At 36.5% G+C, this 27,854-nt stretch overlaps 1 protein-coding gene across 2 annotated transcripts in view; it reads right to left on the reverse strand.

The window, feature by feature from the left end:
- The window catches only part of WDR70 (WD repeat domain 70), a 290,555-nt gene that overhangs the window by 197,127 nt on the left and 65,574 nt on the right, over positions 1 to 27,854 (reverse strand). For both annotated transcript variants that reach the window (XM_027605240.1, XM_027605241.1), the window contains one exon: positions 8,539 to 8,692. In XM_027605240.1, the coding sequence (XP_027461041.1) occupies positions 8,539 to 8,692 (154 nt within the window). The remainder of the gene's footprint in view (positions 1 to 8,538; positions 8,693 to 27,854) is intronic.

Raw genomic sequence — 27,854 nt, forward strand, 5'->3', positions numbered from 1 at the left:
CAGTGATTAGAAGCTGTGTGCCTTCCTTACCACACGGATTCCTCCATCTTCAAAGCCAACAAATGAGAAGCTTTCTCATGTTGAATCTAAATTAGACAAAAGCTATGCCTGCAAATCTTTGCAAAATAATCCCCTCTTTATCTGTAACTCCTGTTGAAATGGCTAAGGAGTAATATCCTTAAGCTTTCTAGAGGCCACCTGGCTTGGTTGAGAAAATCTATGAAGCACACATTAATTTCTTGAAAAAGCCTTCAGTGTAAATGAATAATCTGACCTTATGATCTTTCTGAGGTTGAGCAAAAGGTTATATGTACACTCTTGGTTTCTTCTCTGAATCACATTTTTGGAAGCAATTTCTTCATTTTAACATTATTTGCCATCTAAGATAGGCTCAAAATTAACTAAATCATCTAGCCCTGGTTCCCTTTTAATAAAACATCTTTCAATTTAACTTTATTCTCTCATATTTTCCTATAAGCAGCAAGAAAAAATCAGGCAGTACCCTCAACACTTTGTTCAGAAATTGCCTTAGCTACATACCCAATTTCATCAAGTAAGTTCTGCTTACAACTTCAAAGCCAGAAACAGAAACTCTCCAAGTCAAATCCCTCCCACACTTTAAATCTCTTTTGCCAAGAAAGGCTCAATCCCTCAAAGGGCTCACCTGATTAGCTCGACCCACTGAAGATAATCTTCCTTTCTTAACTGTGCCATACAATATAACCTAATCATAGGAGTACTGCATCCTGCTCATAGTTCACATCCACACTCACGGGGAGGAGCAAGGAATCTTGGGTGCCCTCTTAGAATTCTGCCTACAACCAGGACTAGGAGTGTAGCAATTCTGAAACTACTTTCTATGAATGGTAGCAATGAACAAATGAATGAAAGTAGTGATGATACTGGAGGCCAAACTTCTCACTGTTGAAGAAGTGAAATACAAATATGGAATGGAGAAAGGCTAGGAAGTTAGATTAGGATTACTGGATGTATCAGTGTGAACTCATGATTTTATACACACACACACACACACACACACACACACACACACAGTTGGCTGATCTCCCATTCCAGCTCGCTCTCCTGAAACAGTCTAGAAGCAATGACACCCCAGCATCAGTGAACATACCCAGGGCCCAAATCCAGATTTGTAAACAGAATTCCCTATTAAAAGGAGCCATGGATCAATGGAGAAATGGGTAACATCAGAGCAGGAAAAGTACAAGATGAGCCAAGAACATTTTGTTGTACCAGAATGTAAGAAATTATCCCCAAAATGATGGGGATATGTCAAAAGGACAGAAACCAGTGTTAGGGAGTTTCTATTAGATAAAAACCTCTGAAAATATTCAGAAATTGGAAAGAAACACAATGTACTTCCAATCACTGTACTTTTTAGAGTTTATATTTGTGGTTAAAACCATCAGTTAAAACTGCTTTCAGAAACAAAACTATACCTAGAATTCACAGTTTAAAATGTTTTACTTCTTAGGGGGGCGCCTGGGTGGCTCAGTTTGTTAAGCGTCTCCCTTCGGCTCAGGTCATGATCCCAGGGTCCTGGGATCGAGCCCCACATCGGGCTCCCTGCTCCATGGGAAGCCTGCTTCTCCCTCTCTCGCTCCCCCTGCTTGTGTTCCCTCTCTCGCTGTGTCTCTCTCTGTCAAATAAATAAATAGAATCTTTAAAAAAATAATAATAAATAAATAAATAAATAAAATGTTTTACTTCTTAGGAAACAGGACTTACCATTAAAAGGATATGACTAATATGTTCATCTCCAAATTTGCAATAGCAAATTTTTGGAGTGGCTGGATATCAGAATAACTATGTGAACTATTCAAATATAAATAAAGCTATTTGAAAACATGTTTTTCCCGTAATTATTTATAAAGCTTCTAATTTCCATAATTACAGTACATTCGTGGAGAAATTGTCCAGCTAAAGGTCCAAGGATTCTAGGGTCCCCTGAGCCTGTCCTTTCCCAATTTCATCATGTAGTTAAGAAAGAAATGTAACAGAATTGTTTTGATGTTGAAAAGACAAGGGTTGAAGACAATCCAAAGGAAATTCACTTAACAATATCAACCCAAGATGAATTGATAAAAGGAAGTTTAATAAATGAAATTATAAGATCATAATCATGGGCATTCACTTATTAATAATCTATGAAAACACTCTTTAATTTAACTTAATAGTGATTTGTTATGGAGTTTTGATGTGTAGGAATACTTCTCAGTGAAGAATCAAAATATAATAGTCACATATTTGTGGGCTCTAGGCCAAAGAGCCCCAATCTGAATCTCAGGCAAAGTGTGTAAGACTTCAAAGTAAGAAAGGAAAACACTCTCTGATTGGAAGTAATGTACCAATATTCTGGTTTAAAATAAATGAGTTTTAGATGACAATGTCACCACAGATTTTAGAGTATGCTTTTGAATAGCTTAAAGATGGATTCCTGCTTATCTCTGTCCTACTTTCCTCCTGTTAGAGACAGAGACAACAGGCCCCAAATGGAGTCACTTATGGTAAGCCCACAGCGCCAAAAAGACACTTAGTACCTAAGTACCTAACCCAAGTACAGTTTCAAACTCTCCCAGGAATGTAATCTTAACTAGTCAGTCTGGAATTTCCCGATCAGCACCAGTGAGGTAATCCAACCGACAGACCCCTTTGTCCCCTCAAAAGAAGGTATAATCCTGCTGGAATCATCCATTTTTTTCTATTTGTAAATTCCTTGTCCCACCCGCTTTCTGCCTTTAAAAACATTCCATTTTGTACAGCTCCTCATAACCTCTATTTGCTAGATGAGATGCTGCCCAATTCATAAATCATTGAATAAAGATAATTAGATCTTCAAATTTACTCAGTTGGATTTTTGTTGGATTTAGTATTACTCGTCTAAACCTAAAGAAGTAAGGTCTTATTTTCCCCAGATAAAATAACCAATAATCCCATGAACTCCAGCTCAGGAATCCTCATATTTTAAAAAAGCAGCCCAACCTAATTTTCAAAGGATATCTTATGAAAAACTCCAACACATAAAACAGACAAAAACAGAATTCCTCTGACTGAAGTGGAAGGCCCCCTGCCCCTCACTCCTATCCTGAGGCCTCTCCTTCTACCTTACTGCAGCCCCTGGAGCATCTGCACAAAATCCCAAGACTGTAGAACATACAAAACATAGTTCCAAGTAATAAACTAATGTAAATGTCCCGGTTTGATCAGAAAAACATCTTTTCAGATGCATAAGGAAAATATAGGCATATAGAAACAAATGTTATTAGTGATTATATTTGGGTAGTAGAATTATGAGTAATTTTTTTCCAAATTTTTTATAGTTGACAGGAATTACTGTTAGAAACCCAATAAACTTTATTTTTTTAAGGTGTAAGTACATCACTCTCCCTACAGTGAACTGCATCGTAGTGTATGACAGAAAAAAGCATTTCTGTACCACTATGAGTACATTTAAAAATACACACATATACACACAATGATGTAAAGATTAGAGATATAAATTTAATATAACAATTTAACAGAGAGGCCTGTTTATATTTGAAGGACATATTTTTTTTAATTTTTTTATTGTTATGTGAAGGACATAATATTTTAATCACAATAGAGCAGATATATTTAATTGTTTCCTTTAATGTCCTATTTATTGCAATTCAGAAAAGAGGTTAAAAAGTTAAGGAAAAAAACTGTCCCATGAAATCTACTACTTTCAAATAATAATTCTTGTATTTCCAAAACCTATTACTCAAGTCAAAGACTGCAGTTAAGATATCAGTAACATTTCCTAGACAAGTAAATAGTCAATTAATTATATCTGCTTCTGGGAAATGAAGAAAGTAAATATCAACCATGATTTTGAAATCAAAATGGAAATATTAGGCAAGTGGGGGAAGTTACAGTAGTTACAATATATAGTAGTTTTCTACATAATGGTAACTAAATTTTTTCCCGGTTTTATTAAGAAATAATTAACATACATCACTGTATAAATTTAAGGCATACAGCATGATAATATGATTTACATATATTGTGAAATGATTATCGCAATAGGTTCAGCTAACATCCCTCATCTCATATGGATACAATATAAAGAAAAAAAAAAGGTAAAAAAAAGTTTCCTTGTAATGATACCTCTTAGGACTCACTCTCCTTAACAATGTTCCTTTATATCATACAGTGTTAACTATAGTCATAATGTTGTACATTATACCCCTAATTATACCATTAGTACTTATTTATCTTATAACTAGAAATTTGTACCTTTTGACTACTCTCTTCCAACTCCCTCATTCCCCGTCTTCTGCCTCTGGTAACCACACGTCTGATCTCGTTTTCTGTGACTCTGTGGTTTGTTGCGGGGGCGGGGGGGGTTGTTTGGGTTTTTTTCTGTTTTAGATTCCACATAGAAATAAATCATACAGTATTTTGTCTTTCTCTGTCTGACTTATTTCATTTAGTATAATGCCTTCAAGGTCCACTCAAGTTGTTGCAAATGGTAGGATTTCCTCACTTTTATGGCTGAATTATATATATATAGATATAGATATCTAGACATAGATATATAGCTATCTATATCTATATATCTATATAGATATAGATAGCTATATATCTCACAACTTCTTTAACCACTTATCCATCAATGGACTTAGGTTGTTTGGCTGTTTCCATGTATTAGTAATTGCAAATGATGTTGCCATGAACATGGAGGTGCAGATTATCTTTTCAAGGTCGTGTTTTCATTTCCTTTGGATATATTCTCAGAAGGGGAATTGCTGAATCATATGGTAGCTCTATTTGTAATTTTTTGAGGATCCTCCGTACTGTTTTCCACAGTGGCTGCACCAATTTACAATCCCACCAACAGTGCGCACGGTTTCCCTTTTCTCCACAACCACACCAGCATTTGTTATCTCTTGTCTTTTTTATAATGATCATTCTAATACGCTGAGGTGATATTTCACTGTGGTTTTCATTTGCATTTCCCTAATGACTAGTGAGGTTGAGCATCTTTTCATGTACCTGTTGGCCTTTAGTACATCTTCCTTGGAAAATGTCTATTCAGATCCTTTTGCCCATTTTTTAATTGGGTTTGTTTTGTTTTGCTATTGAGCTGTTAGATTTCTTTACATATTTTTGGATTTTAACCCCTTATCAGATACATGATTTGCAATTAGGCATAGAATGAACATATCTCAACATAATAAAGGCCATATATGACAAGCCCGCAGCCAACATCATACTCAGTGGTAAAAGGCTGAAAGCTTTTCCTCTAAGATCAGGAACAAGACAAGGGTGCCCGCTCTCGTTACTCCTATTCAAGACTGTACTGGAAGTCATAACTAGAGCAATCAGGCAAGAAAAGAAATAAAAGAAAGAGGTAAAATTCTATTTGACATGATGACATGATTCTAAATACAGAAAATCCTAAAGACTCATCAAAAAAACTCTTAGATCTAATCAACAAATTCAGTAAAGCTGTAGAACATAAAATTAACATTAAAAAAAATCAAGAGGTTTTCATACACTAACAATGAATTTTCTGAAAAATAAAGAAAATGATCCCATTTACAATAACATCAAAAACAATTAAATAATTAGGAATATATTTAACCAAGGAGGTAAAAAATAACTCTAGTAACTTAATATGCTAATGTTAATTTCCCGTGTTTCCGCACAGACTTGTTTATCCACCCTTGTCCTACTTTCCTAATCATCTCATTATATGTCCTATATGTACTATAAGTCTGAAATTGCAAAAATAGCCAGAAATAAAACTAACCGGATTCCTTTCTTCCTGAAATTTTATTGGCTAAAACTTAAATCCACAAAGTCTTAGTGTTTCTATAATATAAGAAGCCCTGAATGGCTGAAATAATTAAGAAGAGCTTAGAGGGCCGCCCGGGTGGCTCAGTTGGTTAAGCGACTGCCTTCGGCTCAGGCCATGATCCCAGAGTTCATTCTGGGATCGAGTCCCACATTGGGCTCCCGGCTCAGTGGGGAGCCTGCTTCACCCTCTGACCCTCTCCCCTCTCATGCTGTTTCTCTCTCTCTCTCAAATAAATAAATAAAATCTTAAAAAAAAAAAAAAAGAGCTTAGAGACTGGCAAAAACTGCTCTTCCTCATACTTTTTAAGAAATACTGTCTCCCATCCAAGTACTAACCAGGCCTGACCCTGCTTAGCTGTCGATGGTAAGCACAAACTAAAAAGAGAATAAATTAAATACAAGATTTTAAAGGTTTCATTTCCACAGACCAGTTGCTTAAATAGATCTGTATTCCCAAAAGCTTCAAATAAAGCAGATAAAAGCAGAACTAAGTTTAAGACAGGGAGAATGACCTAGAGGCCTATCTGCTTTCTTTCCTTACCATCATCACTCTCACAACATCATCTTTGGTGGAATCCTAGGGGCAATGATTTTAAGGAGAAGGGAATGAGAAACTCTAATAAAATACATGAAAAAAAGAAACTACTGAAGCCACCACTGAATATAATTGTATGCTTAAATTATATATGAATTCTATTTGAATCATCTAGCACTGGACACTTAATAAACAATTAGTCACACAAAAAAATGAATGAGACTGTGATCCTCTTTAAGGTTGAGAGGAACTTCACTGGGTTTCAACAGAGGGCAGTTTGAAACATAGTATATTAATTTATTCCAAAAGTTCAACTAGAGCATGTAGATTATAGCCAATTCTCATTATTTGCAGTAGTTATGATCTATAAAGTTCTGTAAATACTGAATTATCCAATACAGGGTTGGGTTCATACAAGCCAGTCATATCTTCATCAACTAATCAATGTATAACTTTATGTTTTTGTTTAAAGAAACATTATTTAATATATATACCTGATTCATTAACATTGAACTCATAGTCATGACTGAATGAAGCTTATCTAAAATACGTATTTCTCTGCAAGGCACGTCATGGACTTTTCACACTTAGGAACACCAGACAGTGCTCCAGCACTTCGGCACTATACTTGGGGGCCATTTTAAACAGCAAAATCACCAACAAAAGGCCCCCAAGTAATAAAAATGCAGCACAACACAGATCACAAAAAGGACACTTGATTACAATGTGAGAGCTGAAACAAGAAGAAAGAGCATCAGCTTTTTCACATTCTTTTTTGCTGCTCTGTGCAAGTGCATGTCTGCAAACAACCACAAAAGCACTGTGTATTGATTTGGGGGTTACAAAAACATTTCAGCAAATACAGAAACCACAAATAATGAGGATCCACTGTATTTTCTTAGGCAATCAAATCTATTAGATTTTGATGTAGTTACAAACCTTGAGTACTAAGTGTTTTAGAAATATGTACTAGGACAGGGAAAGAGGAGTAAAAGTCAGAAGTAAAACTGAGGCTCAAAATTCCACACCAACCATATCCACTGACACTGTAATAGATCTGTGGTAGGTTGCATTACTGTTCCCAATCCATAACCTCTCCTGTATCCTCAACCTTTGGCATGTGCTACTGTGGTTACTCTCCCTAAAGACCTGGGCAAATTTCTCCACTGATACCCGTGGTCATGTGATTTGCTCTAGCCAATGGAATGTCCATGGACATATGAACAAAGGCCTGAAATGTGCTTCCAGAGTTGAGGTTTCCTTCTTGTGTTTCTGCCATCACCATGTGAAAAACATGCCCTCAGGCAGTTCACTAGTGCAAGGAGCAACAGGGACACATGGAACAGACCCAGACATTAACTGTAGCTTGGAGCTACACTCAGACATCCCACAGATATGTTAGTAATTATAAATAATCCATTAAGTTTGATAGCATTTATGCAGCTATAGTTAATTGATATTGAATATAATTTCAAAAATATTACTGCCTCACTAAAAGATCTTTATATAAAAGGTTGATGAAACCCTCTTTCATTCTTGTTCTAAAGCCTAGTACATAGTAGGTTTGGAGTATGTTGTGTCCAAAGATGGCTGCATCTATATCTCCCATCCCATATCTTTTACAATGTGATCTTGTCATTCACACACCAAATGGTGGAGTCTATCTCTCCTCTCCTCAAATCTGAGTTGGCCCTACAATGCTATATAAGACTTGAAGCCAGACCTTAAAATCTGAAGTTTCCATATTCATCCTTCATGGAAGCCAGTCATCAAGCAAGAAGTCAAACCCCACTAAGTCCACCACACTGTTAGAAAGCCTAAACTAGATATGTGGAAAGAGAGAGTGAGCATGCACACAGGTATGCACGTGCACACTGTGGGGAAGGGGGAGGGCTGGAAACAGGACAGATACCATGGGGTAGAGCACCAACTATAAATCATCTGAGTGAGGCATTTTGAACATTAAAACCATCCTAGTGCCCCAGCTGACACTATATGAAGCAGAAGAACTTCCTGGTCAATCCACAGAATTGTAAGAAATAATAATACATTGTTTAAAACAAGAAACTAATTTTTAGGGTGAATTACAGCAACTCAATCAACTTGTTAATAAATGTGTGCTGAATTAATTAAATTCAATAAATATTTTGTTTAATGCTTACCTTGGTGTTTGCCATGTCCACAATATACTGGTCTCCCTTTATACATTCCATTACTTCAAAACCATCTCTGTCAATCACTTTGGCCTGAGAGCTTCCAGATACAACAAGAATCATGTCTCCTGTGTTACTATACTGTAGTGACTTGATCTGATGGCTATGTAAAAGAAAAAAGAAAATAGTGTTGTAAGACAATGGGCATAATGTTTACACTTTGACTACATTAAGCTCTGCCAGAAAAAAAATCACACAACTGCACAAATTGATAATTCTTCAAAATCAGGATCATCAACCTCAAATGGGCCCTCAACACCAGTGGCTATCCTGTTAGCACTCTCCTCCCACTCACCACAGCATCTATTAAAATATCTACTCACCGTAGATATCTTCAACCCAACCAACTGCCCTTCTTTCAGCTGTTGATTTGTCTGGCTCTTTCCCAAAAGCAACAAACAACAACTGCCTCAACTTCCTCCCACTAATGTCATAAACTCCTCTGCATCTGAACACCTCTCTTCCTCCTCCTCTTTGATTACAATGGTGGATGGAAACCTCTTCCTGCCCAAGGCAAATCAAATACCTGTATTCTGGATCTCATCCTTTCCAGTCTCCTCAGGAACTTCTGATTATCCTCTCTCCTCCCTTTCACAGCTAAGTGTTTGAACAAGTTTTCACCTCCTCCATGTCTCCAGTACTACAGTATCCTTTGCACGCTCACCACTCCACTCATTCCCCCAGCTTCCAGGATTTGGTCTGCTGGTGACTAACACCTAAACTCCCTCATACAAGATTATGTTACCATTCCAAAGCAGCCCACATTCAGCCTGGCCAGCGTGCAGTAAAATGGTCCAGCCCCATGCTTCAGTCTGGGATCCATGGGAAGAATTAAACCAGCTTCAGATTTCCCTGTGGCTGAGGCGGCTTCTGCAACCACATGACAATGCAATTTCTGCGCCTTCCTAAGGGTGTTTCCCCTGCACCTTCTCTCTCGGGAGCTAATCCCAAAATACACTCTTCAACCAACCTTCTGCATGCAAATCCTGGAATTTCAAAGAATGGTTTTGGTGAACCTGACCTGAGAGAGTTGGTATCAAAAGTGGTCCTATCGATGGACTCTGAAAAACAAACTGAGGGTTCTAGAGGGGAGGAGGGTGGGGGGATGGGTTAGCCTGGTGATGGGTATTAAAGAGGGCACATTCTGTGTGGAGCACTGGGTGTTATGCACAAACAATGAATCATGGAACACTACATCAAGAACTAATGATGTAATGTATGGTGATTAACATAACAATAAAAATTTCTTTTTTTAAAGTGGTCCTATGAAGTCAATTCCAAGATGAGATCACCGAGTGGATAGTAACGAGGACCCCATCACAGGGAGTACATAGTCCCTGACATGCTACAGCAGTGCAACTGCAACTGCTAAAAGCTCATCGTGAAAGGAAAGGTACTGGCTGGTGTAGTATTCCAGGCATTTGAGAGGTACAGGAAACCTAAGAACTGAAACAACTCTAGAACTGGATAGCTACTACTGGGTGTAGTCAGTGCAATGAATAAAGACAATGAAAGGCTGAGGATGACTATCACCAATTAAAAACTACAGTGTGAAAAAAGCCAAAGGGCCTCTTTGGCAGCCTACAAAGACAGGGTTATTGGCCCTGTCAGGTAAGTGGTATGCGGTGACCGATCTGGTAAAGCGTCTTTTTCCACCTCTATTAGGAAGCAAGACCAAAAACAGTTCACATTCACAGGTGACCAACAGCAGCATACATATGCATGCTTGAGCCAGGGCTACATTAATTTTCTGGCCCTTTGTCTTAACATAGTCCAAAGGGACCTGTACCATCTGGACAATCTGAAGAAATTCATGCTGGTCTGTGATCTAGATGACATTATGCTAACTGAATCGGGTGAGCAAAAAATCAAGTACATTGGTGAGAAACATGCTCTCCAGAAGATGTGAGATAAACCCTAGAAAAGATCAAGAGATTGAGACAAGGATGTGTAGGAAAGATGCATGTAGACAGACACAGGAAAAGTGGACAACAAATACGAAGCTCTTTGTATCCCATGTTAATCCAGACAACACCAACTTTGAAAGAGGCAATAAACCACAAAGACAAAGTGACTTGGCCAGTTGACATTAGCTAGCTTTTGTCATCATCCATACCACTGTTAATGCAATAGTCTTATAAGTGAAATAGCAGTGCAAAAAGGGATGGAAATTATGCATGGGACCAACAGCAACTCTGCAGAATTGACCTATTATTGCCAAAGGTCTAACCTGCCAGTAACAGAAGCCTATGATGAGCCCCACTCCCAAAATCAATACTAATCTAATGAGTAAGTAAAATACATAATATTAAAAACTGTAATAAGTATATGGGAAAAAACTGAGTGGGGAGGGCAGAAAATGTGAACCAAGGGGACAGGGATAAATGTTTTAAGTAAAGTGGTCAGGAAGTAAGTGAGTAAGTAGGCTATGAAGTGAAGGAGTAGGCTATGAAGATATTTTGATATCTGCTCTCCCTTTCCAAGGGAAGCAACAGCTACTAGAAAGGACCTGCAGCAAAAGCGTGTCTGGCATTTCCCCAATGTAACTGTAGCAGAGTGAGCAAAGCAAACAGGAGTTGGAGAGGTCAGAATGCAGCAAGTGGGGAGATGCAGATCAAGGAGGGCCACGTAAGCCACTGAAAGGACTTTGGCTTTTGTTCTCTCAGGGAGAAATTAGACGAAACCCATCGGAGTGCTTTGACCTGAGCAATGACACAATCTGACCTACACTCTACAGAACCATTTTTTGTGCCTGGACCATTCTGCACTCTGAAATCTGTGGATTCCCTCTTAGTATGTTTTTTAAACATATTAAAAAACTACATTAGACATATACTGGAAGCCATTATTTATCACATAAATAACTAAAAAATATTTTTTTGAATTTGTGGCATATGTGAGTTTCTGTACTAATGTATCAAGTAACTATGCCCAGAGGCAGGTCTAATAACTACTGTAATTTCAAAGGAGTGATGAGCATAAACAATGTGTATTTCAATATGACTATTATAATAACAATAATATAATATGAAAGCATCTGAACTTTGCAGGTACACCTGTGACTTTGTTGCCTACTTTCATAATTAAAGGAAATGCTAAACATCATTTAGAGATTAGTGAAAAGAAACAATTTTTTATCCAAGTTCACAGAAATTGGGAGCACCAGATATTGAACTTCTGAGTTGTAGAATTTAAAATAACTGTAATTAGGGGCGCCTGTGTGGCTCAGTCGTTAAGCGTATGCCTTCAGCTCAGGTCATGATCTCAGAGTCCTGGGATCGAGTCCAGCATCGGGCTCCCTGTTCGGCAGGGAGCCTGCTTCTCCCCCTCACACTCCCCCTGCATGTGTTCCCTTTCTCGCTAACTCTCTCTGTCAAATAAATAAATAAAATCTTTTAAAAAAAATTTTTTTTAAATAAAAGACCTGTAATTAGGGGCGCCTGGGTGGCTAGTCATTACGCGTCTGCCTTTGGCTCGGGTCATGATTCCAGGGTCCTGGGATTGAGCCCCGCTTGGGGCTCCCTGCTCAGCGGGAGGCCTGCTTCTCCCTCTCCCACTCCCCCTGCTTGTGTTCCCTCTCTTGCAGTCTCTCTCTCTCTCTGCCAAGTAAAAAACTAATATCTAAAAAAATAACTGTAATTAAGAAACTAAATGACAAGGTATATAATATATACATAAAACTGAAAATTAAAAAAAGAAATATGCAGAAATTTTAGAATGAAAACTACAATCACTGAGATTTAGAACTAATGGATGGGTTTAACAGCAGAGAATTAATGGTTAAAAGATCATTTTTAGACTTAAGCGTGTGACAAAAAATGGAAAATGCAGAAAAAGTTTAAGGTACATATGACATATGCTGAAAAAGTCTCATATTAGAATTGCAGAATGGAAAAAGAGAGAAGCAGTCTGTAAAGAGATGACTGTCAAAATTTTGGAAAAATGATAAAAGACACTAACCCAGAGATTCAATAAGTACTGTAAACCCCAAAAGGATAGCAAAAACCACACCCAGGAACATCACAGTAAAACTGCTGAAAGCCAAAGACAAAAGTAAAACCTTAAAAACATTTTTTTTAAACATGTTTTCATCAGGAAAATTCAAAAGTAAAAGTACAATGAGATACCACTGTCTACCCACCAAATGACTAAAATATAAAAGGCTAACAGTACAAAGTACATTATTGGGACTGTGAAGTGAAAATAATCTACATTCTGAGACAAAGAAAGCTGTCACATCAACAACTGCAATATATTCTACATATTATAGGACCAGCACTGCCCAACAGAACTTTCTGTGATGGTGGAAACAGTCTACATCTGTGTTGTCCATTACGGTAACCACTAGCCACTAGCCACATGTTTCTATCAAGCACCAGAAATATGGCTAGTGCAACTAAGGAACTTAATTTTTAATTTTAATTTTAATTTAAATAGCTACATTTGGCTAGCGGCTAGTGCACTGAGCAAGTGCAGCTGTTAACAAATATGAAATAAATATAAAACAGTCTCAACTTTGGAACAACAGAAGATTCTTATTGGTTCATAAACAGATGGAAAATTAAATACTAACAAAATATTCTTTAGAAACAAAAGAAAACCTAATGAAATCTATTAAAGTCTATTTGGATGATAATAGTACCAGTACTAAAAAAGTCAATTGTACAGTCCCTAAATGTGATATCCAGTTACAAATTTAGAAATGAATATTGAAGTAAACTCTCCATGTAAAAATTTCTTATTCACCATGCTAAAACACAGTCTATAACATTCTTCAGAGACGGCATGGAAAGTAACACACATCAAAGCAATTTTAAAGTATATGCTATCTCAGGTGCCATTCTCTCAAAAAAGAAATCACCAAATAAATACGTATGGAAAGCAAACAATTAAACACCTTAAACAGATAATAACACACAAACCCATAAAGAATTCTGCTGGAGAACTAACTTAGTCCCAAATATAAAATTTCTCTATCAGAAAGCAAAAATGAAAATCTGTCTTTTTAAACGGTCCTCACAACTTCCTTTATGAATGTAACTCTGTTGGCAAAAAAAAAAAAAAAAAAGACAAAAAAACTCTATTCTTTGATTTATCCTAAAAGGTTAATCTGAAAATAAATTTCAATGATTAAGACAATTTTAACAAAATTTTAGGCTATTTAGTCTTATTTAGATTTACTTTCTAAGTCTATAATTTCAAGGCTGAGAAATAAATGGATATTTCAGCAGAAAAAACTATTAATCATGATAATTTTGTCTCCTAGAAACAGAATATACACAAAAAATCAAAATTTAAGTGTATCTGACTAAGCAACAAAAGAATTATTCTTCCCGGCTGGTGGCCAAATCCAAATTAGATATTTACAATGAAACTGCTTTTCTTCACAGCTACTGCTAACTAGAAACTAGTGCTCAAAACTTAAACTGACCATTTCTCCTAAAATTCTGAAATTCTAGCTGATAGTTTTTTAAATATTTATTCTTCAAAAAACCATTCTTAATGCACTGATTCAAAGTACTAATTCCAATTCAAAGATAATTCAAACAAAGGTCTGAGTGGGCTCTGAGGCTAGAATGTGTGACAGTGTGAGGAATTTCACCACAATGCCCCAGATCAAAAGGTCAATGTAGATAAGAAATTGAAGCTCCCAAACCAGGTGCTCATGAGAAAGAAACCTAGAAAAGCAAATGTGGGGCTAATGCCCAGGCCCTTCCTTCCTAAAAAGAAAAGCCTCTCTGACCTTATACTAAATGCTAAAATGCTGGGAAGGAATGAGGTCCTTAGCAAAATTCTGACCAGGGTCCCAAATTTAAATGTTAAATCAAGAAGGAGGCCCCCATAATAAGATATAAAATTATATGTTTCACCAGATTTGCCAGTTGTCCATTTATTGCCTCACAGCTCTAAATTCACCCTTCACTGCCTGCTCTGCAAAAATGAATTTGGGCCCTTTAAATATTCTTCCTTTGCCCTGGGGCATGTTTTGCAGCTAGAGGGTGCTAGAGAGACACTGCAGGTTCCAGTGTGCTCCTGCTGGTGGGCTCCAGCACCCCACATGGCTTCTTTAGTGTCTGGCTCCCACAGCCTATACAGCTTCTCTACACCAGGCTGCTCAAGTACCTGGTAGTCAGCAACATCCAGCAGCTTCCCCCAGCACCTTCCGCCGCAGTGCTATACCAGTGACTCTGGTGAGACAGGTTTCTGGAAAGTTCTGCTGTCAGAGCACAAAAATTCTTTATCATTCAATGAGCCAAAGCCTTGTCCTCTAAAATGTCTGGATCTCAGTCCCGAGGGGCCTCTCCCTTGAATGCTTTATCTCCACCCTAGGGGTAAGAGATGCTCCTTTTATCTGCTATTCCTGTGTTCTTTAGAGTACTCTTTACTTTTTATTAGCCAATACCTCATTTCTCCAATCCTCTGTTAGTAACTCTTTATAATAAACTTCTCCCTTTTCAAATTGCTCTGTGCTTGCTCTCTACTTATTAGACCCTGCTTGATATACTAAATTTCAAGTGATTAATTAGAAACAGAAAATTATTGGCAGTTTAATCCAATTTGTTTATATACACATTCACACACAAATGTGTGTATATATATGTATATATACACACATACAGACAAATTTATACATACATATGTACATATATATAAACAAGCAGATCAGATTTTTGATAATTAGATAGTTCAGACTGCTAAAGCAAAGTAGTTCACAGGGTATATCTTTGTTAACAGAACTCTCATATTGGAGAAGTTGATTTTCTTCACTAACCATAAAAGATCTAGCACTTATGAGGGTGCCTGGGTGGCTCAGTAGGTCATGATCCCGGGGTCCTGGGATCGAGCCCTGCACTGGGTTCCCTGCTCAGCGGGAAGCCTGCTTCTCCCTCTCCCACTCCCCCTGCTTGTGTTCCCTCTCTCGCTGTGTCTCTCTCTGTCAAAATAAATAAATAAAATCTTAAAAAAAAAAAAAGATCTAGTACTATATGAGATAACTTTGTTTTCTCTGGTCAATCATTTTTATTTCTCTTTGGAAATAATTATCTAAAGAATAGCAAAATTTAAGAAGAAAAGGTAGTAAAAACAGTCAGTGGCTCCATTTCTCTGGCTATGTGCTCTCTGAAATTGCTCTATTTATATTTGGAGGGAAATACAAAATCTCAACAATTCCACACTAATATTCACCTTACTTTAGCTGTTATAGGCAAACTTGCTGTTTTCCTTCCATCACTGTTTTCATGTGCTCTCTTTGTCAACATTAAAATGAAAAGTTAAGCATCAAGCTCATCATTCCTGTCCCACTTCACTCTTAATTCTGCTAGCCACAGAGTTAAAAGGACAGGATTAAGGAGTCATTAGACACAGTACTAAGGAGAATTAAAGGGCTTCTTCAAGGAGTATAACATCTGCTCCTCAAATTCCTGCCTAAACAACTAAGATTCCGATCAAAGAGAAAAGAGGGAAAGCCAATCTGACAGTAAACTGGAGTCATGAGGAAGTGAATGTTCTCTCAGGGAGTAACTCTGACACCAAAGGAAGGCTTAGTGACATTGCACAATTCTTTCTGTGAAGTTATTCATGGGGCAAGTGGGAGTATATGAGTGTAAGTGGAGGGGAATGGGAAGGTGAAGATTGAGGATCCTTTTAAGTAGTTTTTGCTCAGCTAGCAAAACAAGCTGGGACATGCAAGACAGATCAACACAGCTGTTTGGGGCTGTCACTTGGGGCTCAGGAGCCAACATGTCCTGATGTAGTGAAAAGTGCACTGGAATGTGAGTCAGGAGGCCAGGGATCCAAGTCCTCACTCTGCTGTTAAGTGGCTCTGTGAGGGTGAACAGGCCCTTCAGCTTCACCCGGTTCAGCCTCCCCCATCTTTTGGAAAATTAATTGATGCAACTAGTGGACAGCACCATGCAGAGGTGCTCCTGAGACAGAGTTCAGGTACTAACTGTATAACTTTGCTGAGTCCTGGTTTCTTGCACTGAAAGAACCTGGAGAAATAACACTTACAGGATCGGGATGAGGAGTAAAAATAATATACATAAAGACACCTAACACAGTACGTGAAATGAGTAGTTGCTATTATTGTTACTTCTTTATTTCTGAGGTCTCTTTAAGACTTGACAGGTATAAAATCTTGGCAGCCAACTATAATGAATATACTCGAATTGAATACGCTGAGTATTTCAAATTTATTACGAGTCGAGTTAGTATAAGTTTATCATATTTTTTAATTAGCTATTAACCAAAATACTCATGAGAAACATCCTTACATTTTTTATTTTCTCCACCAACTCAAAAAACTCAAGTCCTATGTCAAATGTGACTACTACATTTTTAGAAAAAAAGGATGATAATAATTACAGAAAATATAGGGCGCCTGGGTGGCTCAGTTGGTTAAGCGACTGCCTTCGGCTCAGGTCATGATCCTGGAGTCCCGGGATCGAGTCCCGCATCGGGCTTCCTGCTCAGCAGGGAGTCTGCTTCTCCCTCTGACCCTCTTCCCTCTCGTGCTTTCTATCTCTCATTCTCTCTCTCTCTCAAATAAATAAATAAAATCTTTAAAAAAAAAAAAATTACAGAAAATATAGTTTCAGATTTGCATGCCATTTTTCAGGTATGCAATATATATTATCCAGGGCTGGGAACAGGGCAAGGAAGCAACAGACCTGAAGCAGAGCCATCAAAGTTTTCTGTATGAGAATATCAGAAAATACTAATTTATTCCATGCCAAAACAAATCTTCAGCTACTTCAGTATTTTAGCTTTAAATTTAAGAATAGACTTCCAGTGCAAAATATTAAGAATATGTCAAATATGTCACTTACCAGCTTAAACATACCAAAGGTTAATAAGCTAGTAGTAACTTGACAAAATACTATATCTGTCAAACAAAATTAAAGCCAGAGAAAATTCTATTCAGGACTATATATACATAATTTTACTAAAGCTAATCTATAACTCTTCCCTTCCATTAAAATGCATATTCTTATTTAGAAATGTGATAAAATTACTCTATCAATCAAGTATAGATTAATAGCTTCATGACATTATATGATTTTGCAGTCAAGTTCCATGTTAAAATAGGATAGTCAATCCAAAAGGCAAGGAATGAAAATACCTAAACAGTATGTTTTCATGTCTTCTGAGGATTAGAGAAATATGATCAAAAACAGCCAACCAATGAGAATGACTTGAAAGAGCTAAGGCTTTGTTCTGAGTATTCCCAACAGTTTCCTTTATGATAATGTTGATGCTAAAAATAAGTCTTAATTCTAGTAGCAGAACAACAGGGGCTCAGGATTTCACAATGAATAAAAGGTGTTGAGGGAACACATACGAGAGGGACCTACTTTATTAGAAAGTCTCTCTGGAAAAGCAATGTTTAGATGGAGACCCAAGCATAAGGAGCTACCTGTTGGTAAGGGGGGAGCAGGTAGCACGAAGTAGGAAAGAGCATTCTAAGTAGAAAACAAAGTACATACTGTGTAAAAATCTCTCAGCCATTCTGCTAGAGCAAGGGAAGAAATAAGCAATGGCCAGATCACAAGGAACATTATAAACCATGGCATTTGGGTTTTAGTCAAAACGTATCAGGAAGGCATTACAGGGATTTAGCATGAATAGTGGGCAAAACAGTAAAGAAGACTGATGCAGAATTCTAAGCGAGTTTTAAGCCTGAGGTGAACCCTAAGGGAGGGATTGTAAAAGGAACTGTGGAGGCAGGAGAAGTAAGGAGCATGGTACCTATGGAGTATAGGTACAATACATGAAAGTACTTTTTTCTCCAAATCTTGCATCAGAATTCACACTTTACATCTTGATAGATATTACCAAACTGTTCTGTGGAAAAAGGTTTAGTAAATGATATCCCATCTTTGCCTTCTCCCAACACTGGATAGCATGGATCTCTTTCTCCTTTGCCAGTCTAAGTGACAAGTAGTACCTCAATGGCATTTTAATTTTTCCTTCCTTTACTGTTAATAAAGTTGAGTATCCATTTTCACGTTTATTGGCCAGTTATATTTCTTCTGCTGTTATCTGTTAATTCATTTCCTTTGACCAGTTTTAATTTTCAAATATCCCTTTCCCTTACTGATTTGTAGAAACTATGTATTATGGATAGCAGCCCATTACTTTCAATATGTATCCCAACTTATTTTTGAGTTGATAATTTGTCTTTTAATTTTCTTTACGATGTCTTTTGTTTTCCTAATTATAAAATATCCTGTTAATTATAACAGCAATTATACTGTTTTGCCATGCCATGTAAAAGTAGAAAGTGAAATTTCTTCTTTTCCCCCAAAGAGTACACTTCCATCTGCAAGATATAACCTCCTAAACTTTCTCTAGTAACTGAAAAATGTAAATATGTAAAGTTATATATTACAAAAAGGGGGCACCTAGGTGGCTCAGTCGATTAAGGGTCTGCCTTAAACTCAGGTCATGATCTCAGGGTCCTGGGATCGAGTCCCACATCAGGCTCCCTGCTCAGCAGGGAGTGTGCTTCTCCCTCTCACTCTCCCTCTATACTCTCCCTCTCTCTCTCAAATAAATATTTTTTTAAAAGTTTAAAAAATAAACAAAAGGAATTTTTTGGAAAATGCTTTTTATTTAATAAACATTAAAAAATGTTTCTTTCTATCTAAAAACATTTCAAGAAAATACGGCTTTGAGCAAAAAACAAGGCAAGGACAGAAAACAATATGTAAAAATACATTAAGGCTGCTTTTCAAAAGACACTTAGGAAAAGGAAAAGCTGCAGATTGAGAGGAAATATTTATAATACACAAATCTTATAAAGAACTTTATCAACCAACCTGAGAAGAACAACTCAATTTTTCAAATGGACAAAAGATTTGGACAGCTCACTAAAGAAGACATACATAATGAAAGACATAAAAAGATGCTCAACATCACACTAATTATGGAAATTCAAATTAAAACCATTTACATATCACTACATACCCAAAACAATGGCTAAATTTTAAATACTGATACCACCAAGTGTACCTAAGGATGTAAATTAACTAAAATTCATACATTGCTGCTTAGAAAGCAAAATGGTACAGGCACTTTTGAAAAGTTTGGCAATTTCTTATAAAGTTAACATACACATAGCATATGAGCCAACAATTCACTCCAAATTTACTCTATTTGCCCAAGGAAATTAAAACATTTATCTACAAAAACACCTGTACAGAAATATTTACAGCAGTTTCATTCAAATATCTAAAAACTGGAAGCAACGCAAATGTCTAACTGGTGAACAGATAAACAATCTATAATGTATTCATATGAGGAATACTACACAGCAATGAAAAGGAGAAAACCTACTGAGAGAGGCAACAACAAAATCAGATCAGTGGTTGCCTGGATGTCAGGAGAAGGGATTGAGCACAAAGTGACTGGAGGGAACTTTGGGGGATAATGAAATGTTCTTTATCTTGACTGTGGTGCTGGTAATATGACTGTATGCATTTCTCGGAACTCCTGGAACTGCACGCTTGAAAGGAATATATTTTACTGTATATAAATTATGCCTGAGTAAATATGACTTTTAAAAGTTCATTAAGGTACAGCCACTTTGGAAAACAGTACGGAGGTTCCTCAAAAAGTTGAAAATAGAGCTACCCTACAACCCAGCAATTGCACTACTGGGTATTTACCCCAAAGATACAAATGTAGTCATCAAAGGGGCACCTGCACCCCAGTGTTTATTGGGTTGATGTGGTGTGTGTGTGTGTGTGTGTGTGTGTGTGTGTGTATACACACATATACAATGGAATATTACGCAGCCAACAAAAAAAATGAAATCTTGCCATTTGCAACAACGTGGATGGAACTAGAGGGTATTATGCTAAGCGAAGTCAGTCAATCACAGAAAGACATGTATCATATGACCTCACTGATATGTGGAATTTAAGAAATAAGGCAGAGGATCATAGGGGAAGATAGGAAAAAAATGAAACAAGACAAAACCAGAGAGGGAGACAAACTGTAAGAGACTCTTAATCTTAGGAAACAAACTGAGGGTTGCTGGAGGGGAGGGGAGAGGGGTATGGGATAACTGGGTGATGGACACTGGGGAGGGTGTGTGTTGTAATGAGCACCGGGTATTATGTAAGACTAATGAATTAAAGACCTGTACCCCTGAAACAAATAATAGATTATATGTTAATTGAATTTAAATTTTTAAAAAATACAAATATATATATAGGTAAGATACAAGTCAAATGAAATAAATATGACTCTTCTAAAAAATAAAAAAATAAAAAGTTCATTAAAACCAATAAGGAACTGAATTATAGTAAGAAATTAGTGAAGTAGTTTGGTTTAAGGGATTTTCACAGATTGTAGGGGGGAAAAAAGGGAGAGAGAGAGAGAAAGAGAGAAAGAACAGCGTCAGAGAAAAGAAAAGGCAAATGGAGAAGAGGTAACAGAGAAACAAAGTTGGATAGCCAGTACTCTTAAAGGAGATCAGCAGAGGGAACAGCCTAAACAACTGTCCAAAGGTAGAGGTACAATCCAATTTTATGTTACTAACAAAAACTTAGTAATGGGAAATAATACTTGAAAGGTATGATACAGATATCAACCTGTGAGATTCTGTACTCTCACATTAAATGACCAAGATAATAAGAACTAATATCACTGAGTGCTGCTTGACCAAGTGCCACGCACTATGCTGCATACATTATTTCAATTAATCATTATGACAACCCAAAGAAATGGGTATTGTTAAATCTATTTTACAGGCTAGGAAACCAACAGTCGAAGTGATAAAATAACTTGCCTATTCACACACCAAAGAACAAGTCAAGACAGAATTCGAATTCAGACTTACATGACTCAGAATCCACACTCTTACCCATCACACACATTGACTCCATGGTAATATTTAATTGTAAAACTGAATTTTACATAAATCGGTCTGCTATGGAAAAGAAAGGGGGGGAATACTCCAATGGAAGCCTAGGAAAGTAATGAAGTTTCCCCCATCCCACTATAACTGACAGTTATGACATAAGCTCAGCTGAATTAGCAGAAAAGATGGTGTATAATGCCCAATGGCTACAGCATTGGTTCATCCATTCTAATTTCTAGTAATAGAAATTTTTAAATTTCTGAATCTAGGGTTAACCTAGGAAGGCAAAATACTAGAGCAAAGCATTATTTTTCTTTGTTTAACCAAATGAATGAACTAACAGATATATACTAAGAAATGCAAACGACATTTCCAAAAGTAGAAATCATACTTCAGGGGCAATCAATTTTAATACAAAATGAATAGAAATCATAAGATGCAATAAAACTCATTAACCATTATCTTAAGAATACATGCCCTGTTTTTTTGTTTGTTTGTTTTGTTTTTTAAAAGAACTAAACAGATCAGCCTGAAGACTCAGCGTCACCAACAGTGCAGAGCCATAGATTTCAAAAGCTGCCTGTTCCTGTTTGCCTTTAACTAATAGGGTTTAAGTCAAAGAGTTTAGGTCTTCCAGGAAAAGAAATCTGTTTGCTTCCTTTCTTTTTGAAAAGACAGGTACACTTGGTGAAAAATGGTCTTTTACTCTATACAACAAGAAACTTTTTTTAAAAGATTTATTAATTTGCAAGAGAGAGCACAAGCAGGAGGGGCAGAAGGAGAGGTAGAGAAAATCTCCAGCCGACTCCACGCTGAGTGCAGAACCTGCCTGACTCGGAGCTCAATCTCACAACCCTGAGATCACAACCTGAGTGGAAACCAAGAGTCGGACACTTAACCTTCTGTACCACCCAGGCACCCCTACAACAAGAACCTTTTTAAGAAAAATATGAGAATATTCTATTATTTACAACATATTTAACAAAGAATAAATTCCCACTATCTGCCTGGCAGTATTCCAGGTACTGGAACACAAGTAAACAAATGTGAAAAACAGATTGTGTCTGATGGTGGTAAATACTATAAAGGAAATAAATCAGAGCAATGAACAGAGTAATGGCAATGGACAGAAGCCACTTTGTGATGGGATGCTTAAGAAAGGGCTCTGAGGAGCTGACATTTAAGCTCAGACACAGTACAAGAGTTTGCTGATGTTTAGTTAACAAGATAAAATTCACAAATTATGTAACTTGACAACAGTTACAGAAGGCAGCAGAAACCCAGGAAATTAAGTTAAAAAAAATGCTTAAGCTTATATAATTTTACAAAGCAAATATCAAAGAGAAAGGGAAAATATATTCAGATACATACTGTTTATCAAAGAATATTAACTGTGCTTTTTCCCACATACCATTTCACCTCCTATTAAAGCTTTCTGTTGATGCACATGGTCTCATTTGACCTTCATATAGACCAAGTAAACAACCTCCTCTCCAGTTAGTAAACCACAAGAAGTTTTACCAATGCCTGGGACTATCCCGACATACAAGAGAATAACTTGTGATTTTATCAACCTAATATTACAGCTAAAGGCATCTTACTTTCCAACTTTTTCCTTCTTACCAGTGATATCCAAGATTAGTTACTAACAAAAGCTTGTTATATGCAAGGCTGAAGGAGGCTAGATGGATGTAGTATTCTACCTTGCATACAGCCTAATTAATGATGCCACTGATCGGTAATATCTATGGGGGGAAGTCATACATGGCAAAATTTGCAAAATCTAGTAGTTAATATATAACATATTAACATATTAATAAGGTAAGTCATAAAGCAAGTTTACCAATTTACTAATAAATATAAAAAGTTCAAATATATGTCATTAACCTGAATTAATGAACTAGATCAAGTGAAAAGAGACACAACGACATGATTACTGAAATATATGTAACTCTGCTTCCATACACATCAACTCATACACAAGTAATGGGTCTAAGTTTGCAAGGGGACTCTCTGTCCACCTTCACTTTCTTTTTCAGAACTAACTGATAACACACAGAAAGCACAAATGCCTAAACAAATCATTAATCTTATCATGCAATTATGTGAAATGAATAAACTATTATGATGCACAAATATCAGCTGTAAAGTAACAAAAAACAACTTTCCCTAAAAGCCAAAACATTATTACCTCAGTTACACGGCATGGGCAGTGAATAAAGTACTGAGATATGTAAGGCTTACAAATAAAGGAATTAAGCAAACACACACACCCTCGACTGTTTCTAATGGCACTTATTCTAAATGGTTTCAATCCCTCTGTGCTTTTGTATAACATAATGATTAATGGTACATGCTCTACAGTTAGAATGCCTGCATTCAAATCCCTGGTCTATCACTTTGTGTGACCTTAGGCTAATTAATTAATCTCTCTAAGCCTCCATTTCCACATCCGTAAGACAGGGATAATAAATGTATCTATGACACACGGCAGTTATGAGAATTAACTGATACGAAGAACTCAGCCAGACTCAATAAGCTATTATGCAAGCAGATCATATCTTCTTTGTTCTTTAACAAAAGAAAACATTTATTCCTGGATTAAATAAGCAGAATATACACATAGTAGTTAAAACTCAAAAGATATAAAAGGGACAAGTAACAACATGTTTTCCTCCCATCTTGGTCTCCCAGATAACCAGTTCTTTTCCCTATAAACAACTAGTGTTGTCGGTTTCTTCTATATCTTTCCAGAAACATTTTATGCATATATAAGCAAACAGTACATATTGTTTTTTCCAAGGTTTTAAAAAAAAGCTATATACTATTCTCTAAAAAAACAACTACATACTCTTCTATACTGTGCTTTTTTAACTCTACATATTTTGAGGATTGTTCCACAATTGATCCTTTTCTCAATGCCTTAGGTCAGTACTTTTCAAATGTGAGTAATAACACCTTCCTTTTGATGGGAGAACAGCTTAGAGATCATTTTGTGATGACAAATAATTTTTATTATATTACTTAACTGCATGTAAACAGGTGACAAGGGTCCTTATCCTTACAACTCTTATAAAACTATAAATTCACAATGAATTTAAAAAGTAAACATTGGCCACTCCACACCCACAGAAATTACTATCATGGAAAAGATAGTAACATATGATGGTGATAATGTAAAGACACTGGAACCCTTATATACTGCCAGTACAAATATAAAATGGTGCGGTCACTCTGGAAAACAGTTTGTCAGGTTACTAATATATTAAACATAAATTTACCATATGACCTAGCAATTCCCAATCTAGGTAGTATCAACCTAAGAAAGATAGATGGAAACATCCCAAGACTTGTACACAAATGTTCATAGCAGCATTATTCATAATAGCCAAAATGTGAAAATAACCCAAATGTGTCCACCAACTGGTGAATGGACAAACAAAATATGCCATATATACATTCACACATAAATACAAAATGGAATACTATTTGATCATAAAAAGGAACAAAGTACAGATGTGTCCTACAATATAGATGAACCTCAAAAACATTATGATAAGAGGCCAGATACAAGAGACCACATACTGTATGATTCCATGTATATGAAATGTCCAGAAAAAGCAAACTGATAAGAGACAGAAAGATTAGCGGCTGCCTAAGGCTGGAGGTGGAAATGAAGAGTGACCACAATGGGAATGAGATTTGATTTTAGAGTGATGGAAATCAGACTGTGGTACTGGTTGCACAATTCTGTAAGTTTACTAACAATTATTGAATTGCACACTTATAGTGAATGAATTTTGTTATCTAGACTGTACCTCAATAAAGTGATTTTTTAAGTAAACACTAAAAGATCCAATAGAATTCAAATTAATTTTGCAATGTTTGCTGAAACAATATCATACAGAATGAAACAACTTCTTTATTGTGTAACAAATTAATTATGTCCACCTACCTAAGTTCTCTAACCTACCTTCGGATTAGCTAGTTAATGAATATTTATTGCCTGCTATATAGCACATGCCTATTTTACTGTGTTCCAGTGATGACTCAATTTCCCCAATTGTCTCTTTTATAACTACTGTGAAAAATATATTCATATATCACTTCATGACAAAACAAACCTTCACTTGGTGCCAACACATTTATGTATGATGCCTGTCTCTGCTCCTTTCTCACTAGGCCCTGGCAACTGTAAGTGAAAAAAGCACTTCAGCCCAAATGATTTTAAACACACAGGTAAACAAATTGGGCATTAGGGATGGGCCAAAGATTATCAAAATGAAAAAACAAAATTTTCTAATTAATGAAAGAAATTCATGAGCCCCTAAAAGTATGCCCATAAAACCCAATTTGAGAACTCTGTAATGTGCAGTGTCAGAAGTTACTGAAGTATGTGCAGTTCTGCTATGTGCCCATTCACAAATTGGCTTTGGAAAGATGATCTCTAATGCGTGATCCAAAAACAACCTTGTCTTCAATTATGAAATGGAAATTTAGCATTTACAAATCAAGTAAGAATAGTAATTTTAAAGAAACACCTAATGAAAAATAGAATTCATCCACATGAAAAGGTTGAACATTTATGACAAATGATTAACAAACTACTGAAGCCATATCATGTGATAAAAATCTTGAGGGGGTTCTTGATATAGGCCCCTGTGTTGGGCTCTGTGCTCAGCAGGGCGTCTGCTTGAGATTCTTTCCTTCTGCCCCTCCCCTGCTCTCTCTCCCTCTCTCTCAAATAAATAAATCTTAAAAAAAAGATATATATCTTTTATACATTCATATACACACACATACACACACAATGGAATATTATTCAGTCATTTAAAAAAATGAAATGTTATTTGCAATAATGTGAATGGATGTAGAGGGTATTCTGCTAAGTGAAATAAGTCAAAGACAAATACTGTATGATTTCACCAATATGTGGAACCTAAAAAACAAAACCAACAGACTCTTATACAGAGAACTCATGGTTGCTAGAAAGGGGGGGGGGGGGGCGGTTTGAGAAATAGGCAAAGAAGATTAAGATATCCAATATCCAGTTATAAAATAAATTAAGTTATGGAAATGAAAAGTACAGTACTGGAAATGTAGTCAATAATATTGCAATACTATTGTATGATGACACATGGTGACTACACTTATCATGATGAGCACTGAGTAATGTATTTTTTTTTAAGATTTTATTTATTTATTTGACAGAGAGAGACACAGCGAGAGAGGGAACATAAGCAGGGGGAGTGGGAGAGGGAGAAGCAGGCTTCCCGCGAGGCAGGGAGCCCGATGCGGGGCTCAGTCCCAGGACCCTGGGATCACGACCTGAGCCGAAGGCAGACACTTAACCATCTGAGCCACCTAGGCGTCCCTGAGCACTGAGTAATGTAAAGAATTGTCAAATCACTATGTTGTACACCTGAAACTAATATAACATTTTATGTCAACTATAGTTCAATAATAAGTGCTTTTTAAAAATACAGGCAATCAGCAGCATTATTTACAATAGCCAAACTATAGAAGCAGCCCAAGTGTCCACTGACAGATGAATGGATAAAGAAGATTTGGTATATATATATACCAAATATATATATATATATATACACACACACACCAAACTAATGTAACACTGTAGGTTAACTACACTGGAATTTAAAAAAAAAAAAAAAAGATACAGGCAATCCTTGCTTTGCATAGTTCTGATGCATGAATTTCAGTTACCATAGTTTAGAAAAATAATACCAGGCCCCAACAGCATGGCTCAAATTTCAGTTATTCCCAGGCCACACCAACTCTAAAGAATTAGAAATTCTAAAGGTAAGGTCCAGCATTTAACACTTTTTTAAGTTTGTATTTTAATTCCAGTTAACATAGAGTGTTATAATAGTTTCAGGTATGCAATATAGTGATTCAACACTTCCATGCATCACTCTGTGCTCATCCTTAATCTCTATCACTTATTTAATCCATGTCCCCACCCACCTCTCCTCTGGTTACCACCAGTTTGTTCTCTATAGTGAAGAGTCTGTTTCTTGATTTGTTCCTCTCTTCCTCTCTTATTTTTTTTTCCCTTCAGCATTTAACATTTTAACAAGCCCTTCAGATGGTTCTGAACTATGGTAAGTTATATACAATATGCTATACAACACTTGGAAAGAATACAGAACATGTAGTGATATTAAAAATCTCCAAGCAAACTGTGAAGTGGAAAACAAAAACAAATTATGGAATAACAACCATCTGATATCATTTATGAAAACAAATATAGTATACACTCTTTTGATGGGTATGTATATTTGTGGATGGTGGCATAAAAAAAAACTTAAAGAATATACACTATCATGAAAACAGTAAGAATACCTAGCAAAGAGATATTTAAGAGATGATCAAGGAA

Source organism: Zalophus californianus, chromosome 5 (genome assembly GCF_009762305.2).
Source record: "Zalophus californianus isolate mZalCal1 chromosome 5, mZalCal1.pri.v2, whole genome shotgun sequence".
Classification (NCBI taxonomy): Eukaryota; Metazoa; Chordata; class Mammalia; order Carnivora; family Otariidae; genus Zalophus; species Zalophus californianus.